The 25,940-nt window shown below is 40.3% G+C and overlaps 1 protein-coding gene across 3 annotated transcripts in view; it reads right to left on the bottom strand.

Moving 5' to 3' along the window:
• Positions 1–25,940, bottom strand: part of LOC127578714 (tyrosine-protein kinase HCK-like) — an 84,047-nt gene that overhangs the window by 8,789 nt on the left and 49,318 nt on the right. For all 3 annotated transcript variants that reach the window (XM_052031055.1, XM_052031057.1, XM_052031056.1), the window contains exon 10: positions 7,213–7,289. In XM_052031055.1, the coding sequence (XP_051887015.1) occupies positions 7,213–7,289 (77 nt within the window). The remainder of the gene's footprint in view (positions 1–7,212; positions 7,290–25,940) is intronic.

Raw genomic sequence — 25,940 nt, 5'->3', positions numbered from 1 at the left:
TAACCATAATTTTACTGAATGATGCAGCAGGATTGAGTGCCATGTGACATATTCCTACTTCTATTTCTCATGTTCTTATGCTTGCTAGTTTGCTTTAACTTAAAAAACTTTTGTTACATTTAGTTTCTTGAAGCGAAATTTGGAATAAATAGTAATAGTTGGACTGATATATCATCAGGTTTACCATGAATGGTACTGAAGCATCCAAAGGCCCAATAACTGTCACACTTCAGCGTAATAACTTCAACAGATTTTATAGCAAGATATATAGGATTGGAAATGAATTAAATCTAGCATATGGAGTGATAAAAATTAACATATTTTAATTGCTATAAAATTCAAGAACAGGTGATGCCATACTGACAGAATAGCCATCTGCTGATAAATAACTTCGGTGCATCCCATGAGACTATTTTGAAATGAAAATGCAATTGTTGGTTAATATATTTAAATAAGCAAAATCAAAAGCTCCTCAATGAAACTTAACTCTTTTAAGATCACCTAATCATTGTTTCTCCACTTCTATAATAACTCTTTCTAACCTACGTGTTGTTCATCTGCATAGTGCACACAGGCTATAACTTCAAAGAGACTGAGGGCTATGGTATGAGAGGGGAGTTGGCAGTGCTTGGTGAGAAAGTAGGGACAGAGAAAAGAAGGTTGCCAGGGCGAGGCTGAGGGAGGGCAAGTGTAGAATCAGTGGGCAGCAATAGCAGGGTGCTCAAGGACAGAGTTTTTCAATGGTAATTGCTGATGACCCACAAGTGCAACTATGGTAACATTTTTTTGGAAAGGCATAGAGAGATACAGGTCCAGTGGGGGCAAATCGAATCAGTGTAGATAAGATCATGGTCGCGTGAATGAGATGGGTTGAAAGGGCCTGTTTTTGTGCTGTACATTTCTATGATTCTATAATATATGTAAAATATTTAGAAAAATGCGCTGAATTTTATTGAAAAATGTAATTTGGTTAAACATCTACTCTAGTAACCTGGAATGTAAGGCTCTCAGAATGGGTTGAAGATCAAGTGTAGAGAGATTCACCGTGTCACCCTATTGATTAATTGATATACAGGAGCGTTGGAGGCCAACCAATCTGCAGCAGACCCTAGCAAAGGTTAGGAAGGACTAGATATCAATTTTAAATTTCCATGGATACAACAGGAGGCATCCCTGCTCTTAATATTCCTTGTAGGGTACACTAGAGCAGATGGGATAACTCTGGCATTCTCTCTGGTAAAGCAGAGATAGCTAAGACAGATCTTCTTCATGCGCAGCATTGATCTTTTGGATCTATGAAGGGGGTCCTGTAATAATGACAACAGAGGACGTCACTTGTGTTTTTGCCTCTGCTATGAATTTGTCCTCACAGACGCATTCTGAAGTCATGCAACAGTATTGGAATCTCCAAGTAGAATTTTCACTCTTAACATTATGTAAATTGCAGCAGCAAATAGTGATTCTTGAGAGTACCTGGGGGTGGGTTGAAAAGGAATTAGGGAACTAGAGCAAGTTACTGGAGACATATGTATTACAATAACAAGATAATTGATGCTAACTATGAGCAAAAAAGTACAACTTGAAATTTATAATTCATGCTAATTCAGATTTGTATTTCATGCATTAATCCAAGGCAGTGTGGAAACGGGTGTTCATTTTTTCAGATGACCCAACAGCAGTGCTGATCATAATGCAAAATCTTAGCGGCAAGGTGCACCATTGTAGTTGAAGTGCACTATTGTGACAAGGAAGATTGGCAAGAGGGCTATAGCAATGACACTGGCTTGTCTGACTACCCTGGGATTGGATATGTGATGGATTTGTTTGAACTACAGCTTGTGTGATGTTGTGTAGTAGGTCTGGAATGGACACAAATTTCTGAAGGCAGCCAAATTTGAAAGTATTGTCCATTGTCCCTCAGTTGGCATGATTGAAGGCTTTTATAAAATCAAAAATGTGTTCGAGGCTGCTCTTTGTATTTTTCTTGGGGTGTTAAGTGTTGAACACTATGTCAGTTGTATCACATGATGGATGGGATCCACATTATGATTTGGGAGTGGGTCTTTGTTCACTGAGGGGAGGTAGTTGAGGAGGACCCTTGTAATGTCTTCCCCTGTGGTAGGTAGCTGGTTGATCCCAATAGCTACTGAAATCAGGGCTGTTACCCTTCTTGATGATGGTCATGATTATGGCATGTTTGAGGTCTCCTGGCATGTCCTCGTCGTCACAGATGAGGGCGATTCATCTCAGAAGCCTCTCCCCATCAAGTTTCAGAACTAGGTGGGCTGAAGGGCCTGGTTCTGTGCTATACCTCTCTATGACTATTTCAGGTAGAACAGCAAATGAAATTAGAGTGTTGGTTTCAGGAGAAACAGGATTAGTAGATGCTGGTGGTTCTGAGATTAAACAAAAACTGGTTGTTTTTCAGACCAATGAGGTTGAAAATCGTGTTGCAAAAATTATGGGCATTGCACTATTGTTGTCTTCAGTTTGGGAATGTTTTACATCAGAAAAAAAATGAACAAATGAAATTCCTTCTAAACTGCCAGGGCTCAAGTTTCCACTGGGTGCTAAGATAACCAGAAACAAAACCAATACTGCCATACCCTGGTTTAAATCAATTTTCATCTGTACAGTATAATCTGTCTTTTGTGTTTTGTGAGGAAATTTCTCTGCTCCTATTACAATGACCATAACATGCAAGATAACTTTACACCAGGTAACACTGCATTCTCTCATTGACTCATTTCTTACTTCCTCATACAACAGGATTTAACAGTGAATCAGAAACACCAGAATGCAGGTGGCTTCAGAGAAATACTTCATCCAGCAATGCTCCACACTTCTAGCAGTGCCTTTTTTAGGATAAGAAGTTGCTGCTTATAAATTGTAAGTAGTTTTTCCACCCCCCCCACCCCACCCCCATTCTTTAGATTAGTGCCAGCTAAAGAAGAAATTGAAGTCAGAAGATTTTTGATGAAAACTAACATGAGACTGCATCAAGTAACAAAGTTAGGTCATTATGAGGATTTATTTTTGTAGTGTGTTGCTTGGATATTCACCTTGTATGGTATATACTATGAAATAACTTGCTCAACTTAAAGAGAAGAACCCTGACTGGTAAAAATAATACTTAATTCTACAGCAATCAGTTCAAACAGGTTAACTAGAGTAACATTCAAAAAGAATGGATAGCACAGTCAAAATAAATCACCACAAAAGCCTCATCTGCTCCTCAATGACCATCAACACCTGCTCACCTCACGCCTGCGTGCTTAGCCCCCTGCTCTATTCTCTCTATACCTGTGACTGCATGGCTAAGTATAGCTCCAACGCCATCTACAGATTTGCCAGTGACACCACTGTTGTTGGCAGAATCATGGATAGTGATGAGGTGGCATACAGGAGTGAAGTAGGTCAGATGGTTAAGTGGTGTTGTAACAACAACCTTACGCTCAACGTCAGCAAAACCAACTGATTATGGACTTTAGGAAGGGGAGGTCAGACAAACGTGCATCAATCCTCATTGAAGGGTCAGTGCTGGAAAGGAGGAACTATCCTGGGCCCAGCACATTGATACAATCATGAAGACGGCACATCAGTGTCTCTACTTTCTTAGAAGTTTAAGGAACTTGAATACAATATCCTGAAGGATATAATTACAATACTGACTGTAGTGTTAATAGATCAAGCAATTTAGCACAGACAATAGATACTGTATAGGCTGAGAATGGATATAAAAAAAACAGGATTTTCTTCAGGAAACCTTGGAAAACAATGGAAAACCAAAGACAAGTTTGCCTTTATGCTGTCACAAGAGACTACTAATGCTGGAATCTGGAGAAAAAAAAACGAAGTGCTGGAAGAACTCAGAGGGTCCGGTATTATCTGTGGAGGCAAAGGGATGGTTGATGTTTCAGGTCAAGACAAACACAGGCCATCCCTTTGCCTCTACAGATGCTGCTTGATTTGCTGAATTCTTCCAGCAGTTTGCTTTAACCCTTTTTTTTCTGATTACTTCTGAGGAGTGACATGGCTTTTTTGCTTATCTTCAATTTAGGAATTTCATTTAAATTTGCAGGCTGGTATAAAAATGGGCCAAAGTATTCTTTACATCTCTCTGGTTAAGCTAAGCAGCTACTGCTGCTATCATCTATAAATTCTTGCCATACAAAAGACTCCACTCTTTATTAAATTACTTAGCTCTGACGATTTCTTGTATCTTACTGTGTTTAGTATATTTGGCAGAACTTGAAAATACATCAGATGTCAGTTCTGCAGCCTATACAAATACAGTTTTATGAGTGAAAATGAAAGAATAAGGCTGAAACCATCTCTGTGGACAGTCCAACAAACTAGTGTGGGGGTTTATAGTTGTGACCTTTAATTAGAGCATACTGGTGTAACAGGCATCCTGTCCCAGCTAGAGCCAAGCTTCGAACCATATACAAACCATAACAAAGACAGCCAATTTCCATTTACTAACAGAAGCTGCTGGAGGTACACACCAAGTCAAGCAGCAACTTCAGAGACAGAAACTAAATTAATGTTTTATGTTGATCTTTCTCGGAAATGGAAAAATGAGAAAACCATTGTTTTAAGTTTCGGAGTGTGGATGGGGTGGAGAGAACCAGAATGTCTGTGGTTGGGTGGAGACCAAGATTGTAGTTGACATCATTTAAAATAGGGTGATGAATGTTGTTAATTACTGCTGAGCTGCCTGGGTGGGTGTAAATAGAAGGAGATAAATGAGGGCAGAAAAAAACTAATAATACTGGAGCCATGACATGCAGAACATGGCACTTCCTGGAAATCTAGAAAAGAGAATGCTGGAAACACTCAGCAAGTCAGGCAGCATCTGTTCCAAAGAAAAACAAAATTAATGTTTCAAATCCAAAAAAGGCTCTTCAGCTTGATACATCAACTCTGTTTCTCTTTCCACAGATGGTGCCTGTTGATCATTTTCAGCATTTATTTCAGATGTACAGCATCTGCAGTTTTTTTTTGGTTTTCAACAAATGCTGGAAATACTCAGCTCAGGCAGTATCAGTGGAGAGAGAAATACAAGTCGATATTACAAGTGGACGACCTTTCATCAGAACTGGTGAATTCTCACACAATCAGGAAGGGCTGGATATCTGAAACTGCTGAATTCAATATCAAGTCCTGAGAGCAGCGATGTGCCTTCGTGGAACGACATCTTTTCTTCTGTCTAGGCACGGTGCAGTTCTCAGGATTCAACAATGAACATCTTTTATCTGAAATTTTCACTAAATTCAACCCCTAGTTCCAGCACTTCTTTTGTATTTTTTCTCTCCAGAGCCCTCATTTATGTCCTTTATTTACACTCCTCCAGACAGAACAACTCTGATTAACAAACACCCTCTCTTAGATGACATCAATAGTACTTGTGTCACTAAACAATCTTGGTCTCCATCCAATCACATGCATTTCCCTTGTTTTCACCATACATCCCCCTCTTTAAAATGGTAAACACAATTATTTCTTCATTTTCCCTGTTCTGAAATGTAAACCCTCTTTCTCTCTTCATAGATTCTGCCTTATCTGACGAGATTCTCCAGTATTTTCTGGTTCTATCTTACATTTTCAGCATCTGCTGTTTCTTGCTTTTCAACTTCCATTAAGCCTCTTACCCACAGCCAAGCAACTTTTTACCCAAGCCTCCCGGCTTCTCTGAGGTTAATAGTCATTAGTCCTCCACCATCACATTCAAAATCCTCACATAATATTTCACCTTACCAACATGAAATATCTTCCTTAAACCAACTGCATTGAATTGAAATCTTAATCCTTTTAAAATAGTCTCCTCCATTATTGATGAATTCTTCCTCCCTTCTACCTTCTTGTCACTCTAGCCTTGTATGTATTCTTCATTCACCCCATTTTTCCAGTAGTCTTCATCTGTCTTCTAAAATTCCCTCCTTAAATCCGTTTGCCCTTCCAGTCCTCTCTCTTACTTTAATAACCTTCTTAAAAGCCCTTCTTGACTAGGTTTTTGCCTCCTACTTCTCCTATCGTGCCTAGTTCAGTCAATCTCTTGCTCTATTTTCTTCCCTTTTACTAAGCACTTCAGCACATTAAAATGCACTGCTGTTATGAGGCCATTTTAAAACATATTTATGACCAATATTAGCAAGCCTCCATTTCAAATTTGTGTTTGAAAATTTTTCTCTTCAGCTGGTTTATTACAGATATTATTGCACAGCAGTGAATGGGAGGCTGAGATGGCTACAGGTGGATCATTGTGATATCAGAATGGATGTGGGTATGAATAGAACAGAGTTTGAGTGGTCTGCAGTTCCAGTGTAGTTTAGGTAATGCACACATTCAAACCACTGATTCCGCTGTTGGGTAGCAATGTCAATATTTATTCACTATTTGTTCAACAGGGAAGTACAATTCATTTTTAAGTTAATATGTAAATTAGATTAGAGTCGAGGCTGGTAGAGCAATAAAGGAAGTGATTGTCAGCTTTATGATGAAGTAATCTCTAAAATAATGAGGGAATTTAAGACCTCCCATTGTATTATATCCCCAATGTTGAGGAATGTTAACAAGTACAAGGAAATAAGTTAGTTCTGCAAAGAGTATGCCCAACATTTTAAACAGTGTGAAAAGAAGTTAATTAATTAAGAAAACTAATTTATTAACAAATCAATTATCTGGAAATGATTGCTAACATGATCTACCTCAGGTTTTATATGAAATTTGTGCATAAAAATCAGGTGCTAATACATTCATTTTCCAGGTTTGGATGGTTAATGCAGACTTTAAATGTCCAAAAATCTCATCACTATCAGTGGTAGATAGAATATTTAGCCATAAATAAAAATTGTAATGTCTGTTCTTCCCTAAGGTAAAGATATGATCAAATCGCAGTTAAAGATAAAAGTACTTTTTTCTAAATGCATGGCAGGTCATTGAAGGACGCTTATCATTGACATATAACAGGCAATTTTTTGGGATATTTTCATGTAAGCAATACATTAAACATTTTTTCAGCAATCTTAAGTAATTACAGATGCTTGGTGGTCTTTCAACCAATAAAATGCACACAATATACTAGTTTCCTTTGTTAAAAAAAAAGCTCATTTTCAATTTATTCAATTCATAATACATTTTCAAAAATCTTGGTATTTTGCACTTGATTTTCATTATAGAAGGTGTTGTAAAAGAACCATGATCACTTACTTGAGCTGAAAAATCAATCAGTTTGGGTAACTGTAATCTGTTCCCTTCATCACTCTTCAAGAAATCTAATAAACTTCCTATAGGAGACAGAGGGAGATTTAATTACTTATGATGCCATTAAACTTATGATTAGGCCCAAATTACACCCATCTTGCCAATACAAACCCACGATCGCAATAATATCACCCTTCACTGGTCATCCAAAAATATTGGTTGGATTAAGTATTCCAGTATTATAAAGAGCTTCATTCTGTCACATAACAAAAACCTCCCCATCAGAGAAAAATCCAATTTCACTTGAATTTTTAGATTAAAAGTAAGGTTAAGCACACCCAAATGAATTGCAGACTGTAATGGGGAGGAACTTCTTTCTGGTTAGTTGACCAAGACTAACATGCCAAACCCCACCCTCCTCCAAACGGTCTCTGCAGAGAAATCAGGGGACAGGTGGCTTGCTGCAGCTGGTGGAAAGAGGTAGCTGGTATACCGCCTGATTAGTACACAAAAATATCTTCAAAATGTCCATAATCCTTTTCAATGCACCACAGTGCACTAATAAATGCTGGATTAGATTCTGCTTCAGATTTTGCCCCAGGCCACTAAGATTTAAATGTAACATCAAATGGTTGGTAGGAATTCATTAAAGCATCTCTCAAGTAAACATGAGATATTATACCATAATAATCCAGGATCCATTTGGAGTAAGTGACTGAGAATCTAGAGTTATGATGCTTCTCATCTAAACAGAATTGCAGAAAGAATGTGGTCTAGGCATGCAGACAAAGGATAGCAACATGAATACAAAGTAACTTTAAAAAGTGATAAAATACCACAAGGTTTTTTCTAGGACCAGTATCAAGCAACATCTGACACCAAGTTACAATGGGCAGTACAATGGAGCAACAGATAGTGTTGTTGCCTCACTGCTCCAGTGACCCGGTTTTGATCCTGACCTCGGGTGCTGCATATGGAGTTGCACATTGTCCTTGAACATGTGGGTTTCCCCTTGGTGCTCCTGTTTCCCTACACATCCCAAAAACGTGGTGGTTAATTAGCAATTATAAAATCAGTGTGGAGTTATTGAATGTGAGGGAGAAGTGGTTTCAGCAAAATAAGTAGTGGAATGGAATTGATGGGATTGGTCTGTGAACTGGCACAGACTCCTTGCGTATCTCCTATGTCACAAGGAAATATGAAAAATATGAAATACAAGATATTAGGATAGATAGCTGATGACCAGAAGTTTCTACAAAGAGATAGTCCTAAGGGACATCAAAGGAGAAAAGAGAATTATGGAGGTGAAGCTGTTCAGGAAAAGAATTCCAGAGAGTTGCAGAAATCTTGGAGGTCTGTGGGATGTTACGGATAAAGGGAGGGAGGGATGAGGCCACTGACGGATTTAAAAACAAGGACGAGAATTTTAAAATGTGGGCACTGCTTAACGTAGGTCACTTATGTTAGTTAGCAAAGCTTTAGTGGATCGAGTTTATGGAGGATAAAAGGGGGAGGCAGATCAGGTGATTGATGAATCTAGAATTAGTTCATGAAAGGGTTCTAACAACAGATGAGCTGAGGGAAGAGAGAATCGGAGACCAGCAGTCTGATTAATGATGAGAGCAAGTGCTTCAGGATTTCAAACATGATGACAAGGTTGTGAATTATCTGGTTCACTTTCAGGCTATAGGCAGGGAATGGTTTCAGTAGCTAGAAGATTAAGCTTGTGACAGGGACTGAAGAAAAAAGGATATGGTCTTCCCAATCTTTGGTTAGAGGAAATTCCTGGAGATCCATTTCTGGGTGTTGGTCAATTCTGACCGTTGTCTGACAATTTGGACAACAGTCAAGACAGGCAGAGGTGAGATAGAACTGGGTGTCATCAGTATTACTACGGCAAATTTCTCTGCAGTTTTGGACAGTGTTTGCAAGATGAAGTATGTGGATGAGCAATGGGAAGAGGACAAGAATGAATCCTTGAAGAACACCATTGGTAATGATGAGGGAGAGTGTGAAGGAAGGGAGGCCAGTGCAGTTGGCTCTTCAGTTATGACCAGATGGTTAAAAATGGAACTGGATAAGTGCAGTCCACCCAGCTTGATGGCAGCACAGGGGGTGTTTGAAGAGGATCATATCAAAAACTGTGTCCAAAACTATGGATGGGTTGAGAGGACAAGGAGTGATTATTACCTTGTGACAGAGTCACATAGCTTCTCAACACTCAACAAATGTGAATTTTCTTTGTTCACAATTTTTGAGAAAGGCACTTTTAAAACAGTTGATACAAGAATTTAAATCAAACTGATTCGACATTTATATGCTAATATAGATTTCATTCAAATTTGTATTCATGAGTCACACTCTCTCCAAAACCTACAATTCATCTTGAATGGGGCATGCAGGTTCAAGTGAGAAATGGTTTTAAAAATTAAACTTATAGCCTTACTAAGGCTTCTGGGCCAAAACTGTTCCTCAATATAATTTCATTACGGGTTTGGTCATTTGTTAGTAGTTTGGCTCAACATCTGTGTACAGAAATAATTCACGCACTCATGTATAAATTATGGTGCTTGAATGACTATTGAATTATTCTCCAGCTTTTTAAGTGCAATTTGGCAACTGATTTAGAACCATCTATTCCAAAATTACAGAAAAAAGTTCTAAATTTTCTCATGCAACGGGTCACCTTATGGGCCACCTAAAGCACATTATGTGGATTTGACGCCAATTTTTTATGTTTTACTTGACTTCCATTAGACTTTCCTAATTTCCTTTTAAAAAACACAATATAAATGTTAATATACCAAAAATATGCTTATAATTATTAATTGAATAAGTGAAATAATATATTACATCTGTTTTAAAACAGGACACCTTTAACTAGATCTCATACAGAAATATTTTAATATTTTTCAATATTTATAAAATACAATCAAAAGACAATTGCTTTGTAAACGTTTTTGTTACAATTTAAAAGAAACATCTTGCTATCTGCAAAATCAGTGACTGTGGTTTAATGGACTAGAAAACTTTGAAGTCGAGAACTAGCGCACAACTTGCAGTCACAACTGACCACAGGAACTTGCATCCTCCCCCACATTGATCAAGGGTGCAAGCAATGAATTGCTTGTGTACTTACAATATCACTGACATGTTCACGGATAAGCTGCTGTTTAGATGTATGAGTGCTTCTCCTGTACCATAATGGAATTTTCTTTAGCATTAGAAATGACTAAAGTTAATGGGAGAGATATTTGGAGCCAAATTCCAGAACATGTGGCATAAAATGAACGACCATTTTGTTCAGTGGGGTGGAAAATGAAAGGAAGCTCAGAGCATCTACTTATGCCCATAATTCACAAGATCACAAGACAAAGGAGCAGAAGTAAGCCATTTGGCCCATCGAGTCTGCTCTGTCACTTCACCGTGAGCTAAACTATTCTCCCATCTAGCCCCAATTCCCGGCCTTTTCCCCATATCCCTTGATACCCTGACTAATTAGATACCTATCAATCTCCTCCTTAAACACCCCCAATGATCGGGCCTCCACAGCTGTATGTGGCAATGAATTCCATAAATCCACGACCCTCTGGCTAAAGAAATTTCTCATTTCTGTTCTAAATGGGTACCCTCTTGTCCTGGACTAACCCACCAAGGGAAACAACTTAGCCACATCTATTCTGTCCAGTCCTTTCAACATTTGAAATGTTTCTATGAGGTCATCTCTCATTCTTCTGTACTCCAATGAATACAGTCCAAGAGCCGACAAACGCTCCTCGTGTGTAAGCCCTTTCATTCCGGGAATCATCCTCGTAAATCTTTTCTGAACCCTCTCCAACATCAGTACATCCTTCTTAAGATAAGGGGCCAAAAACTGCACACAGTATTCCAAATGAGGTCTCACCAGTGCCCCATAGAGCCTCATCAACACATCCTTACTTTTATATGTTATTCCTCTCGAAATGAGTGCCAACATAGCATTCGCTTTCCTTACTGCTAATCCAACCTGGTGGTTAACCTTTACGGTATCCTGCACAAGGACCCCGAAGTCCCTTTGCACTTCTGAATTTCGAATTTTCTCCCCATCTAGATAATAATCTGCCCGTTTATTTCTTCTTCCAAAGTGTACAACTGCACATTTCTCAACATTGTATCTCATCTGCCATTTCCTTGCCCATTCTCTTAAACTGTCTAAGTCTCTCTGCAACCTGTTTCTTCAACACTTCCTGCTCCTCCACCTATATTGGCGTCATCTGCAAACTTGGCCACAAAACCATTTATTCCATAATCTAAATCATCGATACACAGTGTAAAAAGAAGCGGCCCCAACACCGACCCCTGTGGAACACCACTAGTAACCGGCAGCCAACCAGAACAGGATCCCTTTATTCCTACCCTTTGCTTTCTGCGCATCAGCCAATGCTCCACCCATTCTAATATCTTTCCTGTAATTCCATGGGCTCTCATCTTATTAAGCAGCCTCTTGTGCGGCACCTTGTCGAAGGCCTTTTGAAAATCCAAATACACAACCTCCACAGCCTCTCCCTTGTCTATCCTACTTGAGATTACCTCAAAAATTCCTTACAAAATAGGAAGCCTTTTAGCTCATCGAATGTATGCTGGCTTTTTGAGTGATCCTGGAAGCTGCATTCCTCCACTTAACTCCCTGTAACCTATTGTCTCTCACATACTCATAAACTCCCTCCTAATCCTCCTACCACTGACTTACACAAGGGGAACTTACAGCAGCCGATTAACCTACCAACCAGTGCCACTGAAGGTTGTGGGACAAAACTGGAACATCTGGGGCAAACCCACATGTCCCAGGGAGAAGGTGTAATCTCCACACAGGCAGCAACAGAGGTCAGGATCAAGCCCAGGTTGTTGGATCTGTCAGGCAGCAGCACTACCTGCTGCATCAATCTCTTCTCTTTGTGTTTGAAGCATGCAATGAAAAACAAACATGTTGATGTTCTTGGCTGCTAAATTATAAACTGTAACATCATCAGTGTGAACAACAGAAGTATCAAGCTTGTGAAAATATTCAGCTCGGTACTAGCTGAGACAAAGCAAAATTGTAGTTACAGAGGGTAACATACAAACAGTAAATTTAATTGGGGTATAAAAGGAGTGTCCAGGCCAAATCTCCTGTTTTCCACCTAATGGTTTAGGTTTAAACTATTCTGTGACTCTATCACTATCCTATTCAAAGTTTTGAACTTTCTTTCCTATAGTCTGGGATTCAGGTTTGTCTACTTGTTCCCAATTTTCTCTTCAATTATTTTCATTTAAAATGAGGTAGTGCATTTGCTCACTGATAGAGCTCCAAAGGGGCCTATTATCTATACAATTATTGATAATTAAACAGTCACATTACCTGACCACATTGTAATTTAAAGCAAAGCCCAATTCTGCCCTTGTGCAATTCCTATGCGCATGCACTTCGAGCAAAGTCTGGATGGTGACTAGAAGTGGGAACATTGGGCTAGACTTGACTTTTCACAATGGAAGATGAGAGAAGTCAAACAGCAGTTGAGGCACTGACGTCAGCTGTGATTGGTTGAAAACAGTGATTGGGAACAAATGTGCAAACTTGTTAAACCTTACTTAGAATTATACTCCAAAGGAACACCAGATTGAAAGGTAAAAACCATACACAAGAGAGGACCATAAGACCCCTCGATCCCAATATGCTATTTTGTAAGATGGTGGTTGATCTGCTCTTTGGTCTTTACTTTGCTGAATTGTTCTCATAAACCTTGATTCCCCTGGAACCCAAAAACCTGAGTCTTGAATATCTTTAATGATTCAGCATTCAAAATCATCTGGGGATTAATTTTCAGGGATTCAAAACCTTCCTCATCTTGGTCATATGTGGCCATGGCATTATTCCAAGACTAAACTCTTTGACACATCAGTTTCCTCATCAGGTCCCTACCTTTGCTCCTGGAGACAAAGAATATTTTGCAATTACCACCAGCTTTTCCACCATAGATCAAAATGCTGAAGTACATGTAAAGAATTTTACCCAAGATTCATCTCATTGAAAGGAACTGAGTTATGAAAATCATGACATTCATTTTATTTCACTCCACTGACTGGTTAGAGCTCATCCATTGACAGAAGAGGGATGAGTTTAATTTTTGAACAAGATTATATTGGACATTCAATTACAGAAAATGAAAGGTCTTCTCTTTTGAGCAAGATCAGCTGTTCAATTGCACATTGGGAAGAATATCAGAACAAGGTTGGGTGAGAACTAAAATTATGTATATTTTTTGAAACTTTTTTATCAAAGAACATCTGCCAGAGGTCTGGCAGAATGAGTGGGTTATACGTTTATGTAAATACTTCCTTTAGTGATTCACTAACGAATAGCATGAACAGTGCAACAGAAAGGGGAACTATATACAAATATATTTCAGGGAATACCCATTATCACTCTTGGGATCTTTAGGACAGTAAGCTGACACTCACTTAGAGCTGCTGCCTCACAGCTTCAGTGACCTGATTTTGCACATTCTTACTGTAATGCATGGGTTTCCTGCAGGTGCTTCGGTTTCCTCCCACATCCCAAAGATGTGTAGGTTGGAGGTTAATTGACCTCTATAAATTGCTCTTAGAGTGTAGGTGAGTAGTAAAATCCAAGGGATCACTGTAAATGGGTGCTTGATGGTTAGCACAGATTTGGTGGGCTGAAGGGCTTATTTCCATGTTATAGGACTCTGCGACCCTTTAAGCACTGTGATTTTGCTCTGGGGTTATAGTCTAAGAAAAATAAAACTGGATGAGAGCACACAGGTGAGCAAAACTGGAGAAAATCAGTAAGCTGTACCGCTTTATGTTGCTGATACTAGTGTTTTGTAAAGCTTTCCACATTAAAAAAAATGACAAGATGCATAAAGGGTAAAAACAAAGGGGGAAGGAAAGAAAAGCTTGTGTGAGACACTGTTTAATATAGAAAAAGTGTAGAATGTATAAGAGTGAAATTAGAGGGAAAATTAGGAAAGGAATGAAAAGGTATGAAAAAAAATACTGTCAAATGAAATGACAGAAAATCCAAAAATGTGTTGTAAGTACGTATCAAGCCAGAGACTAAGGAAAGAGTTAGGAATAACTAAGGAAGGAAACTAAGGAACCAAACGCAAATTAGATAAACACTTCGCAGAGCACCTGCATTCAGCCTGTAAGAGTGATTCCGAGCTTCCTGTTGCAGGCCACTTTAATTCTCAAACCCACACCTATTCCACACACATTCTATTCCCTGCCCCAGCCCCACAGATGCTGCCTGACCCACTGAGTTCCTCCAGCTATTTGCATGTTGCTCCAGATTCCAACATCTGCAGTCTCTTGCTATCTCCACCTAGTCTGACCTGTCTGTCTGCAGTCTCTTCCCCCACCATAGTGAGGCCAAACATAAACTAGAAGAACATCTTATCTTCCATCTAGATGCTTTGCAACCATCGGAAATGAACAGTGAATTTTCCAACTTCAGGAAACTGCTCTCTCATCATTTCCCATTATTATGCTTATGTTCCATTCTCACCTCATTTCTATAAGGTCATTTCTATTGCTAATGGTTAGTCCTCATGTTCCTTATCACCTGATCTGTTTTAACCTGTCTCCACATATTCTTTTGCCTGATTCCTCACTCCTCTCCAGCTCTGCTTTGAGAAATGACACCCCTTCATTCTTCCCCCATTCTGAGGAAGGGTCCCTGACCCAAAATGTTAATCGGTTTCTCTTTCCACTGATGCTGCTTGACTAGCTGAATTCTTTGACTATTTCTGTTTTTGTTTCAGATTCCAGTAAGTGCAGTGCAAGTGGAGGTAGCGGCTAAAGTTCTTAATGAACACTTTGACTATCTAATCAAAAGAGGGCTTGATGCAAACGTTATAGGCAAGGAGGATCAGTGTGAAATATCAGTGTGAAACATAGTAAGAGAGGAAATATTTATGGGATTAACATCTTTGAAAGTACAGGTAGTTCTGCTGTAATGCAATAGTTGCATTTGTAAGAAACCTTGCATTGTTCTAAGTTGTGTCATAGCAGAACAGGCCATAGTTGCCTTCAAAGCACAGATTTAAGCAGGTTTTCCTGATTGTGATCACACTTTTGCCAATGTGGCCCACGCAAGGCAAATTTGCATTATAGCTATTTTGTGCTATGGAAACATGTGTTGTAGCAGAACTACCTGTACATGAATCATGAGCCCTGGATAAGTAAGTCCCAGGCTGTTATAGAATCAAATAACAAAAATGTAGAGGCTCAAATCATGATTCTTCATTCCTCTTTGGCTACAGGAGTGGTGCCAGAGGATTGGAGGACTGCTAACAAACTGTCATTTAAAAAGAGAGCAAGGGATAATTGAGTAATTACAGACCTATTAGTTCAACTTCAGTGGGGGGCAAATTATTGGAATCTATTCAATGAAACAGTATAAGCCTTCGTTTAGTAAAGCACAGATTAATCAGGGACAGTCAGCCAGGATTTGTTAAATAAAGTCATATTTGGTTAACTTGATTGAATTACTTCTGGAGGTAGAAAAGGTGGTTGACTGTGCATTTGATATAGATTTTTAGCAAGGTCACATACAGCAAGATACTCAAAAATGTAAAAGCCCATGGCATTGGACCAAGGGTGACAAATTAGATTCAAAATTAGTTCAGTGGCAGGAAACAAAGAGTAATGGTTGATGGGTGTTTTTATTACTGAAAGGATATTATTATTGGGGCTCTACAGGGCCCTGTACTTAGTTCCTTGCTTTTTTTGTAATATGATTTGGACAGTAGACTCCATGATAAAGTTATTTACAGATGATACAAAAAGGTGATTGATAATTGGAAGCAAAGTTTTTGACAGCAGGAAGACAGATAGTTTGGTCAGTTGGGGAGAAAAGTGAAAACTGGAATTCAGATCAAGGTAGTATGAGGCAATACATTTTGGTTTACTGAAAGGTGTGGAGGAACTGAGGGTCCTTGTTACTATATGTTCATAGATACTTAAAGGTAGCAGTGCAGGTCAATGAGGTATTAACAAAACAAATGGCGTGCTTCCCATTATGAACAAGGTATAGAATAAATGCCTTATTGGCAGTTATTGTTGATCCCTAATTGGCCTTGAGAAGGTGGAGATGACCCCTCCCTCGAAACATTGCAGTCTATCTGGTGAAGGTGCTCCTGCAGTGCTTTTGGGTAGAGAGTGCTAGGATTTACACCCAGGGATGATGAAGTCCCTTGAGAAGGTGGTGGTGACCCATCCCTTGAAACATTGCAGTCTTTCTGGTGAAGGTGCTCCTGCAGTGCTTTTGGGTAGAGTGCTAGGATTTACACCCAGGGATGATGAAGGACCAGCAATGTGGTTCCAAATCAGGATGGTAAGACTTAAAGGGGAACCTGTAGGTGGTGGTGTTTCCCTGTACCTGCTGCCCTCGTCCACGATGGGAAAGGTCACAGGTTTGAGGGGTGCTGCTGGAGTACCAGTAATTGCAGTCCTTTTTGTAAATGATACACATTGCAGCCACTATGGAGATAATGAATGTTTAGGACCACTGAAGGGGTGCCAGTCAAGAGCGCTGCTTTGTCCTGGATGATGTTGAGCTTCCTGAGAGTTATTGGTGCTGCATTCATCGAGACAAGTGGGGAGTTTTCCATCACAGTCCTGACTTGTGCATTGTAGATAGTGCAAAGGCCTTAGGATGTCAGGTGAGTCACTCAGCACAGGACACCCAGCCTCTGACCTTGTAGCCTGAGTATTTACATGGCTGGTCCAGTCAAGTTTCTGTCAATGATGAACCTTGAGTTATTGATGATGGGGTCTCAGTGATGGTGATGCCATTGATTGTCAAGGTGATAAGACCTTCTCTTGTTGGAGGTGAGTGTTGCCTAGCATGTTTATGGTGTCAGTGTTACTTATCAGCCCCTGCCTGAATGTTGTCTAGATCTGACTGGGCTGCTTCATTTACTGAAGAGTTGCAGATAGAATTGAACATTGTGCAGTCATCAGCAAATCTCTCTATTTCTAACATTACAATGAAAGGAAGGTCATTGATGAAGTAGATGAAGTTGGTTTGCACTAGGATACAGCCCTAAGGAACTCCTGCAGTGATATCCTGGGTGGGATGATTAACCTCCAACAACCACAACCATCTTCTTATGTGCAAGGTACAACTCCAACTACTAAAGTGTTTTCCCTTTGATGTGCACTGACTTCAGTTTTAGCAGGGCTCCTTGATGCCACACTAGCTAAATGTTGCCTTGATGTAAAGGACAGTCAATCCCAGCTCACCTTTGGACTTTATCTCTTCAGTCACATTTGGACCAAAGTTGTATTGGTGTATGGAGCAGAGTGGTCTTGTAGAAATCCAAACTAGTCAAGTACTTAAATGGAAAAAAAAATGCAGGGCATGGGAGTGTCAATTGCTGGACTGCTCTTGGCAGGCTGGCCTTTGTCAGTCAGGGCATTGAGTACAGAATTTGTGAAGTCAAGAAGTCATGGTGCAGTTGAAAGGGGTGCTGGTGAGGCCACACATGGAGTATTGTGTACAGTTTTGGTCACCTTGCTAATAGGAAAAATGTTATTAAACTGGAAAGAGTGCAGAAAAGATTTACAAGTATGTTGCCAGAACTCAAGGAACTGAGTTATAGGGAGAGGTTGGACAGGCTAGGACTTTATCTATGCCCCTCATGATTTTATATGCTTCTATAAGACTCCTATGCTCTAAGGAATAGAGTGAAAGCACTCAGTCTTTTTTCCAGATTTGGGGTATCAAGAACTAGAGTGCATAGGTTGAAGGTGAGAGGGGAAAGATTTAAAAGGAAGATGAGGAGCAAGTTTTTTTTATTACACAACAGGTGATATCCTTGTGGAATGAGCTGCCAGAAGAAGTAGTTGAGGCAGATACAAGAAAAGGCAGTTGGACAGGTACAGGGATAGGAAAGTTTTAGAAAGATATGGGCCAAATGTGGACAAACAGGACTAGCTTGGATGGGCATCTTGGTCGGTATGGGCCAGCTGGGCCAAAGGGTCTGTTTCTGTGCTGTATGTCTCTATGTCTCTTGCCTAGAGTTAGCATGGACTTGATGGACCAAATGGCCCTTTTCTTGCTGTAACCTTTCTGTTATTTCAAAACAGGTGAGATACCAAGAATAGTCACAAAAAATAAACTCAGCTTCAGAACTCAACGGGACAAGCAGCATCCGTGAAGGCAAAAGGGTGTGTTGACATATCGGGTCGAGACGCTGGATCAGGACTGGGGGTGGGGGTGAGGGAAAGTGGAAAGATGGTCAGTGTATAGAAGTGTGGGGAGCAGTGGGACAGGAGCTGGTGGGTGATAGGTAAAACCAGGTGATGCCGGGAATGATGGGCAAATGGAGCCAGGTGGGAGAGGGGAGTGCAATGGAAAAGGTGAACAGAGAACCTGGGCGGACTGACGGGAGTGAGAAAGGAACACAGGGAGTGTGGGTTACCTGAAATTGGAAAATTCAACGTTCAGACCAAGGTGTCGTGGAGAGTGTGGTTCCCTCAGAACACAGAAAATGGGGGGGAGAGGTGAAGATGTTACTGGTGATAAGATATTATTACAGCTAGGGGAAATGGTGAAGGATGACGTGCTGGATATGGAAGCTAGTGGGATGAATGCTGAGGATCAAGGGAACTCCATCTCTGTTCGGTCGGGGGGGGGGGGGTGGGGTGGGAATGAGAGTAGATGTGCTGGAAATGGAGGAAATGCATATGAGGGTTCCAACAATTATAGAAGCCACATTTCTGGAAAAAGGAGGATATTTCATAAATCCTGGAATGGAAAGCATCATCTTGTGAACAGATACTGTAGAGACAAAGAAACTGAAAGGGATGGTGTCCCTGCAGGAGACAGAGTGGAAGGAGGTGTAATTGAGATAGCTGTGGGAGCCTGTGGGTTTATAGTAAATATCGGTGGATAGTCAGAGAGATCCAGAAGAGGGACAGAACTGTCAGAAATAGTCCAGGTGAATTTGAGGGCAGGGTGGAAGTTAGTAGCAAAGGTCTTAAACTTGGACTCGTGTGCTTTGCTGATATTACCAAACTGGGAGGTGGAGCAAGAGAGAAGAAAATACTTGTTACAGTTAAAACCGTTACTTATATAGGTTCTGCATATACAGCAATGATATTCAGTTCCAATCCCCTCAACATATCCACTGCCTCTCATAGTTAGCGCTTACTTGTCACAGCAACCGGAATAAGCCATTGTTCCCTCCAATTAAAAAAATCCAAAGCTATTAACTTTGGCTGGTTACCCCTGCTATCCCTCCCACTTCCACTGTCTCAGATGGAAACAGACCACCATAGCCTCAGTGTTCCCTTTACCCTATAATTAGGCTTTTAATCACACGGCTTTTTCATTGATAAAAAAAAGTTAGCCTCTCAGCCTTGTCAGCACAGCTGCTACAGAAACATACATCCGTACCTTTGATACCACCAACTGCTGATTCCAATGATCTCCTGGCAAGCTACGCTTCATTGTCCTAGTCTAAAAGATTTGATGGAAAAGTGTCTATTATAGTGCATGGTAGGCAAATGTAGAGTTTGCCAGTGCAAAATTATATTGGGCATGAGGGCCACAAAGACGTGTAACAAAACAGGCCAATCGTCCATCAGATGGCAGGTGAAGAGGATGGGATGAGGGGTTTTTTTTGCAAGGGAGAGAAGGCTGTTTTGGGGTGAAAATTTAACATAAAAACAGAAAATGCTGGAAATACTCAGAGGTCATCAGTAAATGTGGAGAGAGAAACATTTGTGGTTTATGATCTTTCAAAACCAGTTATCACTGTGAAGCGTTAACTGTAACATTCTCTAACCACATGAAGTACACACTTCCATTTTTACCTCAGGTTTCCAACATTCACAACATTTTGCATTAAAAAAAAATCAGGTGGGTTGGAACATTGAAGTGTTGGGAGGTAGATGGTGGGTTAAGGAAGCCTTCCTGCAATGAGTTGTCTTTAAGCAGTTCCTCTTCACCTTATGACAAAGCGAACTTGATACATGCTTCTGCAGATCTGCTTCATTAGTGTCCCCCATTCTCTATTGGCCCTGGATAGGCATCACATGGTACAGTGCATGTTTGCATGCCTCAGCGTATCACAAGCACAGATTTCTAAGCCATTTTCTCCCTCTGCTCTACTAGGAAAGTTCAGAACAAAACAGTATGGAATCAGAGCTAGGTAATTCTTTGGAGTAAAATAAGGAACACCCTTCGCCCACTCAAAAATGTTGAAAGTGCTCGTCAATTGAAAATGTAACACATTGGGAGAATTTTGTACAGAGCTAAGGTGGGTGGATAGAAATACACGTTAACCATGATCTAAATGAACAATAAGAAAGGCTCTGTAATTTAACGACCTATTCCTGTGCCTATGTATACTTTTTATGGTGGCTAAGCCTTCAGATATTAGGCTCAAACCTCTGTTAATCACTCCAACTCCCTTTGCTAAAAATGTATCACTTTGACCAATATCCTTTCCTAATATTGTTAATTGTGTGGTAGACAGGATAGGTATACAGGTAAACTTTCATTACCTATATTGTGACTTGTAGCTGTGAGGTGGTTGTGGTGGGGGGAGGGGAGAGCAATTTAACTGTGAGCCTGTCCCCTGAGAGGAAAGTCTTGTTTCACTTTATTTCCTGCTCTTTTGCAACAGTACAAGGCTGTGGCAATTTTAGTTGTCAGGCTTCATTAACTTGCTGTTACTTCATTACCTGACTTACTTTATTAAGAAGGAAGTGGGGCGAGTACACTTCAAAACATGTGGAAAAGTATAGTTTTGTTGCTGGGTCAAAATCCTTGAATCTAACTAAACAGTGGGAGTAAATTCACACAACGAGAAAAATTCAAGGTAGCAGCTCACCATCACTTTTTCCAGAGGCAATTAGGGGCGGACATTAAATGTTGACATTGCCATGGGCACAAGCATTCTGTGAACAAATTAAAATAACATGCTTTTCAAGGACAAATGGAGCACCTGCTCTTCTCGACTTCATAAAGGAAAGCAAAAGTCCATCAGGCAGGTTGTTTTAAAATGCCCATGACTCAAATCACAACCTATCTGGGAGAATGCTTGTATCAGATTCTTTCTTACAAAGGCCCATGAACCAGTGGTGGCTCCAATTGACTTCTAGTGCAGCTCCCACGGGAGCTGAGGACTGGAGTGCAGATGGAGTCTCCAGGTATAGGGCCGGGTGTGTGGACAGAGTACTGTGGGGACCATGTGGGCCAGGATCAGGAGCTGGAAAATAGCTCGGAAGATACCCGGGCCAGTGTTCCCAGACTGGTCGGACGCAAGGGCTGAAGTGTTCAGATCTGTAGGAGTGTGGGAGGAACTCAAAGAGCTGGGGAGATGGGAAGTCCAAGTGAAGGGGTTCAGGGACAGGATGTGTGTGTTGTGTCATAGGGAGAGTGGGAAGCAAGGAGGGAAACAGTGGGCTAGAGTACCAGTACCTGTGTGATTGAGGGCGAGGGAGAGAGAGGGCACAAGAACATGCAAGATGGCGAGAAAGAGAGTGCTTACTATTTCTCATCGGCACGCATTATGTCACCGTAAGTCATGCATTAATTTAGTAGTCAACATGGTTTAACATTAAATTTTGTTTTTACTTAAGTGGCCTCTGTCGGAAAAGAGTGCAGCTTACTGACTTAGATAGTTTATTGCAGGGCAACCATAAGGCAAGAAATTTAGAAGAGAGTCTTGACTTGAATGGCTTGTCATCAGACTTTTTGTAACATGGTGCATAAGCAGATGTAGCTTCTATCTTTAATATTGAGAACAGTAATGAGACCATTGGATGATTCTAAATAGGGCAATGCCATATTGGGACATTCTGTTATTGTACCATTTGACACAGATTGCTGCTGTGACATAGATTTTTATTCCATTGCTAAACGAATAAACTGTGAAGTTTTTTTATTTTTCTTTTGGGCACTGCAATATATTTTAAAAATAGATTATTCCAATCCTGAAGTGTTCAGAACAAAGGGGTGATGCAGAGTTTTTGCAATGAATCCATATTTTTGAGGCTGGATTTAATAAAATATGATTGGGATACTCTTTATGTCAGGGAAGGAAACCAGCTCACACAAATATTTGAAATGTACATCTGTTTGTGAGTATCTTAACTGAATTTTGTATCCAAAGACTGTGCAAATGTCTTCTGTTCATTTGATAAAACCTTATTACAGAAAACATAAAATCACTATTAAGGGTATATTTAAATCAGAAGATATTCACTTTTGTTGGAGTGGAGATTCACGTGCACCGTAAGAGAAGCAGTAGAATCCTGAAGACCAATTGGCTATTAAATCTTCCTGGGAATGAAGTCTAAACAAATGGAATTTTGGGGCAGAAATGGAGATTCAATTTGCTAAAGTTAGGTGCGAAATAGAGTTTTGAAGCCAACTCTACGCTAATCGGGGGGGCCTGCCACCTTTCATGGATGGTTCTGAGAAATGACATGAACAGGAAGCACTGTACCCTACTCCATTCTATTTTCATACTTCATGCAAAAGTGGTGGCTAGCAACATTTTCATAGAAAGAAGAACAAATGGAGATTGAGGCAAGAGGAAGTAGTGGTCATAAGGACATAAGAAATAGGAGCAGAGGGAGGCCATCTGGCCCGCCGAGCCTGCTCCGCCGTTCAATAAGATCATGACTGATCTGGCCGTGGACTCAGATCCACCTACCTGCCATTTCCCCATATCCCTTAATTCCCCTACTATGCAAAAATCTATTTAACTGTTTCTTAAATATATTTAATGAGGTAGCCTCTACTGCTTCCTTGGGCAGAGAATTCCACAGATTCACTACTCTCTGGGGAAAGCACTTTCTCCTCATCTCTATCCTAAATCTATTCCCCCAAATCTTGAGGTTATGTCCCATAGTTCTTGTCTTACCTACCAGTAGAAATAACCTTCCTGCCTCTATCTTATCTATCCCTTTCATAATTGTATATGTTTTTATAAGATCCCCTCTCATTCTTCTGAATTCCAGCGGGTATAGTCCCAGGCGACTCAATCTCTCCTCATAGGCTAACTCCCTCATATTTCCGGAATCAACCTGATGAACCTCCTCTGCACCGCCTCCAAGGCCAGTATATCCTTCTTCAAGTAAGGAGATCAGAAATGCATGCAGTACTCCAGGTGCGGCCTCACCAGTACCCTGCACAATTACAGGATAACCTTCCTGCTCTTAAATTCAGTCCCTCTAGCAATGAAGGCCAACATTCCATTTGCCTTCTTGATAACCTGTTGCACTTGCAAACCAATCTTTGGTGATTCATGCACAAGCGCTCCCGGGTCCCTCTGCACAATAGCATGCTGCAATCGTTCACCATTTAAATAATAAACTGATCTTCTATTTTCCTTGCAAAGTGGATGACCTTGCATTTACCAACATTGTACTCCATCTGCCAGACCTTTGCCCACTCACTTAACTTATCTACATCTCTCTGCAGATTCTCTGCATCCTCTGCACGGTTTGCTTTTCCACTCAATTCAGAGTCATCAGCAAATTTAGATACGCTGCACTCAGTCCCCTCTTCCAAATTGTTACGTATATTGTGAACAGATGCGGGCCCAGCACCGACCCCTGCGGCACCCCATTCACCAGTGATTGCCAACCCAAGAAATACCCATTTATCCCAACTCTCTGCCTTCTATTGGTTAACCAATCCTCTATCCATGCTAATATATTATCCCCAACTCCATGCATTCTTATCTTATGGATAAGTTTTTTATGCTGTACCTTATCAAACGCCTTCTGGAAATCCAAGTATACAACATCCACCTGTTCCCCTCTATCCACTGCGCTCATTATATCCTCAAAGAACTCCAGTAAGTTTATCAAACAGGACCTGCACTTCCTGAATCTATGCTGTGTATGCCTGATGGAACCACTTGTATCCAGATGTCTCACTATTTCTTCCTTAATGATAGCTTCAAGCACTTTCCCAACTATACAGATGTTAAGCTAACTGGCCTTTTGCCTATATCCTTTTTTAAACAGTGGTTTGACACTCGCTGTCTTCCAATCCCCTGGGACCTGCCCAGAGTCTGGAGAATTTTGGTAAATTATCACAAACGCCTCTACTATAACTTCTGCCATTTCTTTCAGTACCCTGGAATGCATCCCATCAGGACCAGGGGACTTGTCTACCTTTAGGCCCATTAGTTTGCTCATCACTACCTCTTTAATGACAGCGATTATATCGAGGTCTTCACCTCCCACCGCATACATAATATCTCTCTTTGGCACGATAGATGTGTCCTTCGCTGTGAAGACCGACACAAAATAGTCATTCAAGGCCTCGGCCATTTCTACATTACCCAATATTAATTCCCCCTTCTCATCTTCCAAGGGGCCTACGTTCACTTTAGCCACCCTTTTCCGTTTTATATATTTATAAAAACTTATTACTATCTGTTTTTTTACTTTGTGCCAGTTTACTTTCATAATCTATCTTCCCTTTCCTTATTGCTTGCGTAGTGGTTCTTTGTTGCTTTTTAAAAGTTTTCCCAATTTTCCAGTTTCCCACTACTCTTGGCGACTTTGTATGCATGAGCTTTTAGCTTGATGTCTTCTTTTATTCCCTTAGTTATCCAAGGCTGGCTCTCCCCACCCTTACTGTCCTTGCTTTTAACTGGAATATACTTTTGTTGAGCACTGTGAAAAATCTTTTTAAATCTTCCTCTGTTCCTCAACTGTCCCACCATATAGCCTATGTTTCCAGTCTACACTAGCCAACTCCTCCCTCATCCCCTTGTAGACTCCCTTATTTAGGCATAATACACAGGTTTTAGATTGAACTATTGCACCTTCCATTTGTATGAGAAATTCAATTATACTACGATTACTCTTTCCAAGAGGATCCCTAACTACAAGATCATTAATTTTACCTGTCTCATTGCTCAGGACCAGATCTAAAATAGTATTTTCCCTTGTAGGTTCACTAACATGCTGTTCAAGAAAGCTATCACAGATGCATTCTATGAAGTCCTCCTCAAGACTGCCTCGACCAATTTGATTCGCCCAATCTGTGGAAGTTGAAGTCCCCAATGACAACTGCCGTTCCATCCTTACATGCATCAATGGTCCTCATTTTTCTATAGTTACAAAAGCATTATGACTCAGGATTTCAAAACCATTGAATAAAAATAAAAAAAAAGCCTGTGGATACTGGAAATAAACAGAAAATGCTGGAAACACACTGCAAGTCAGTTAGTATTTGTTGAAAGAGAAAGGGTTAATGCTTCAGTTCTGATGAAACGACTTCGACCTGAAACATTTTTCCATAGATGCTGCCTGACCTGCTGAGTGTTTCCAGCATTTTTCATTTTTATATCAAAGAAAGAAAGGCCAGAGTTCTTGATGCTACATTTTCAAACAAATCAACAAGGCAGGAAACCATTTGGCCATCGGCAACACTTTTTACTGAATAGCATACATGCAGACTAAGTATCCTCATGAAATGTTTTGCACACAGATATAAACACTGTAAAATGGTCAACTTCATGAAAAACCCCAGTTGTATAAATGCCAGAAAAAATCCAGTTACTCTAAAGCTTCAATACACAATACACCTGGAAGATAAGGATGAGAGGTGTGTTTTGAACTGCTTTTTTAGAGTGAACACCAAGTCAAAAGCTCAAATAACAAGTGGCACTTACAGAGCAGAGACAGACAATAACAAGAAGTGGTTGGAG

This window comes from Pristis pectinata, chromosome 16 (genome assembly GCF_009764475.1).
Source record: "Pristis pectinata isolate sPriPec2 chromosome 16, sPriPec2.1.pri, whole genome shotgun sequence".
NCBI classification, from domain to species: Eukaryota; Metazoa; Chordata; class Chondrichthyes; order Rhinopristiformes; family Pristidae; genus Pristis; species Pristis pectinata.
Note: the sequence above shows the minus strand (reverse complement) of the source record. Positions and strands in the feature narration are given on the sequence as shown.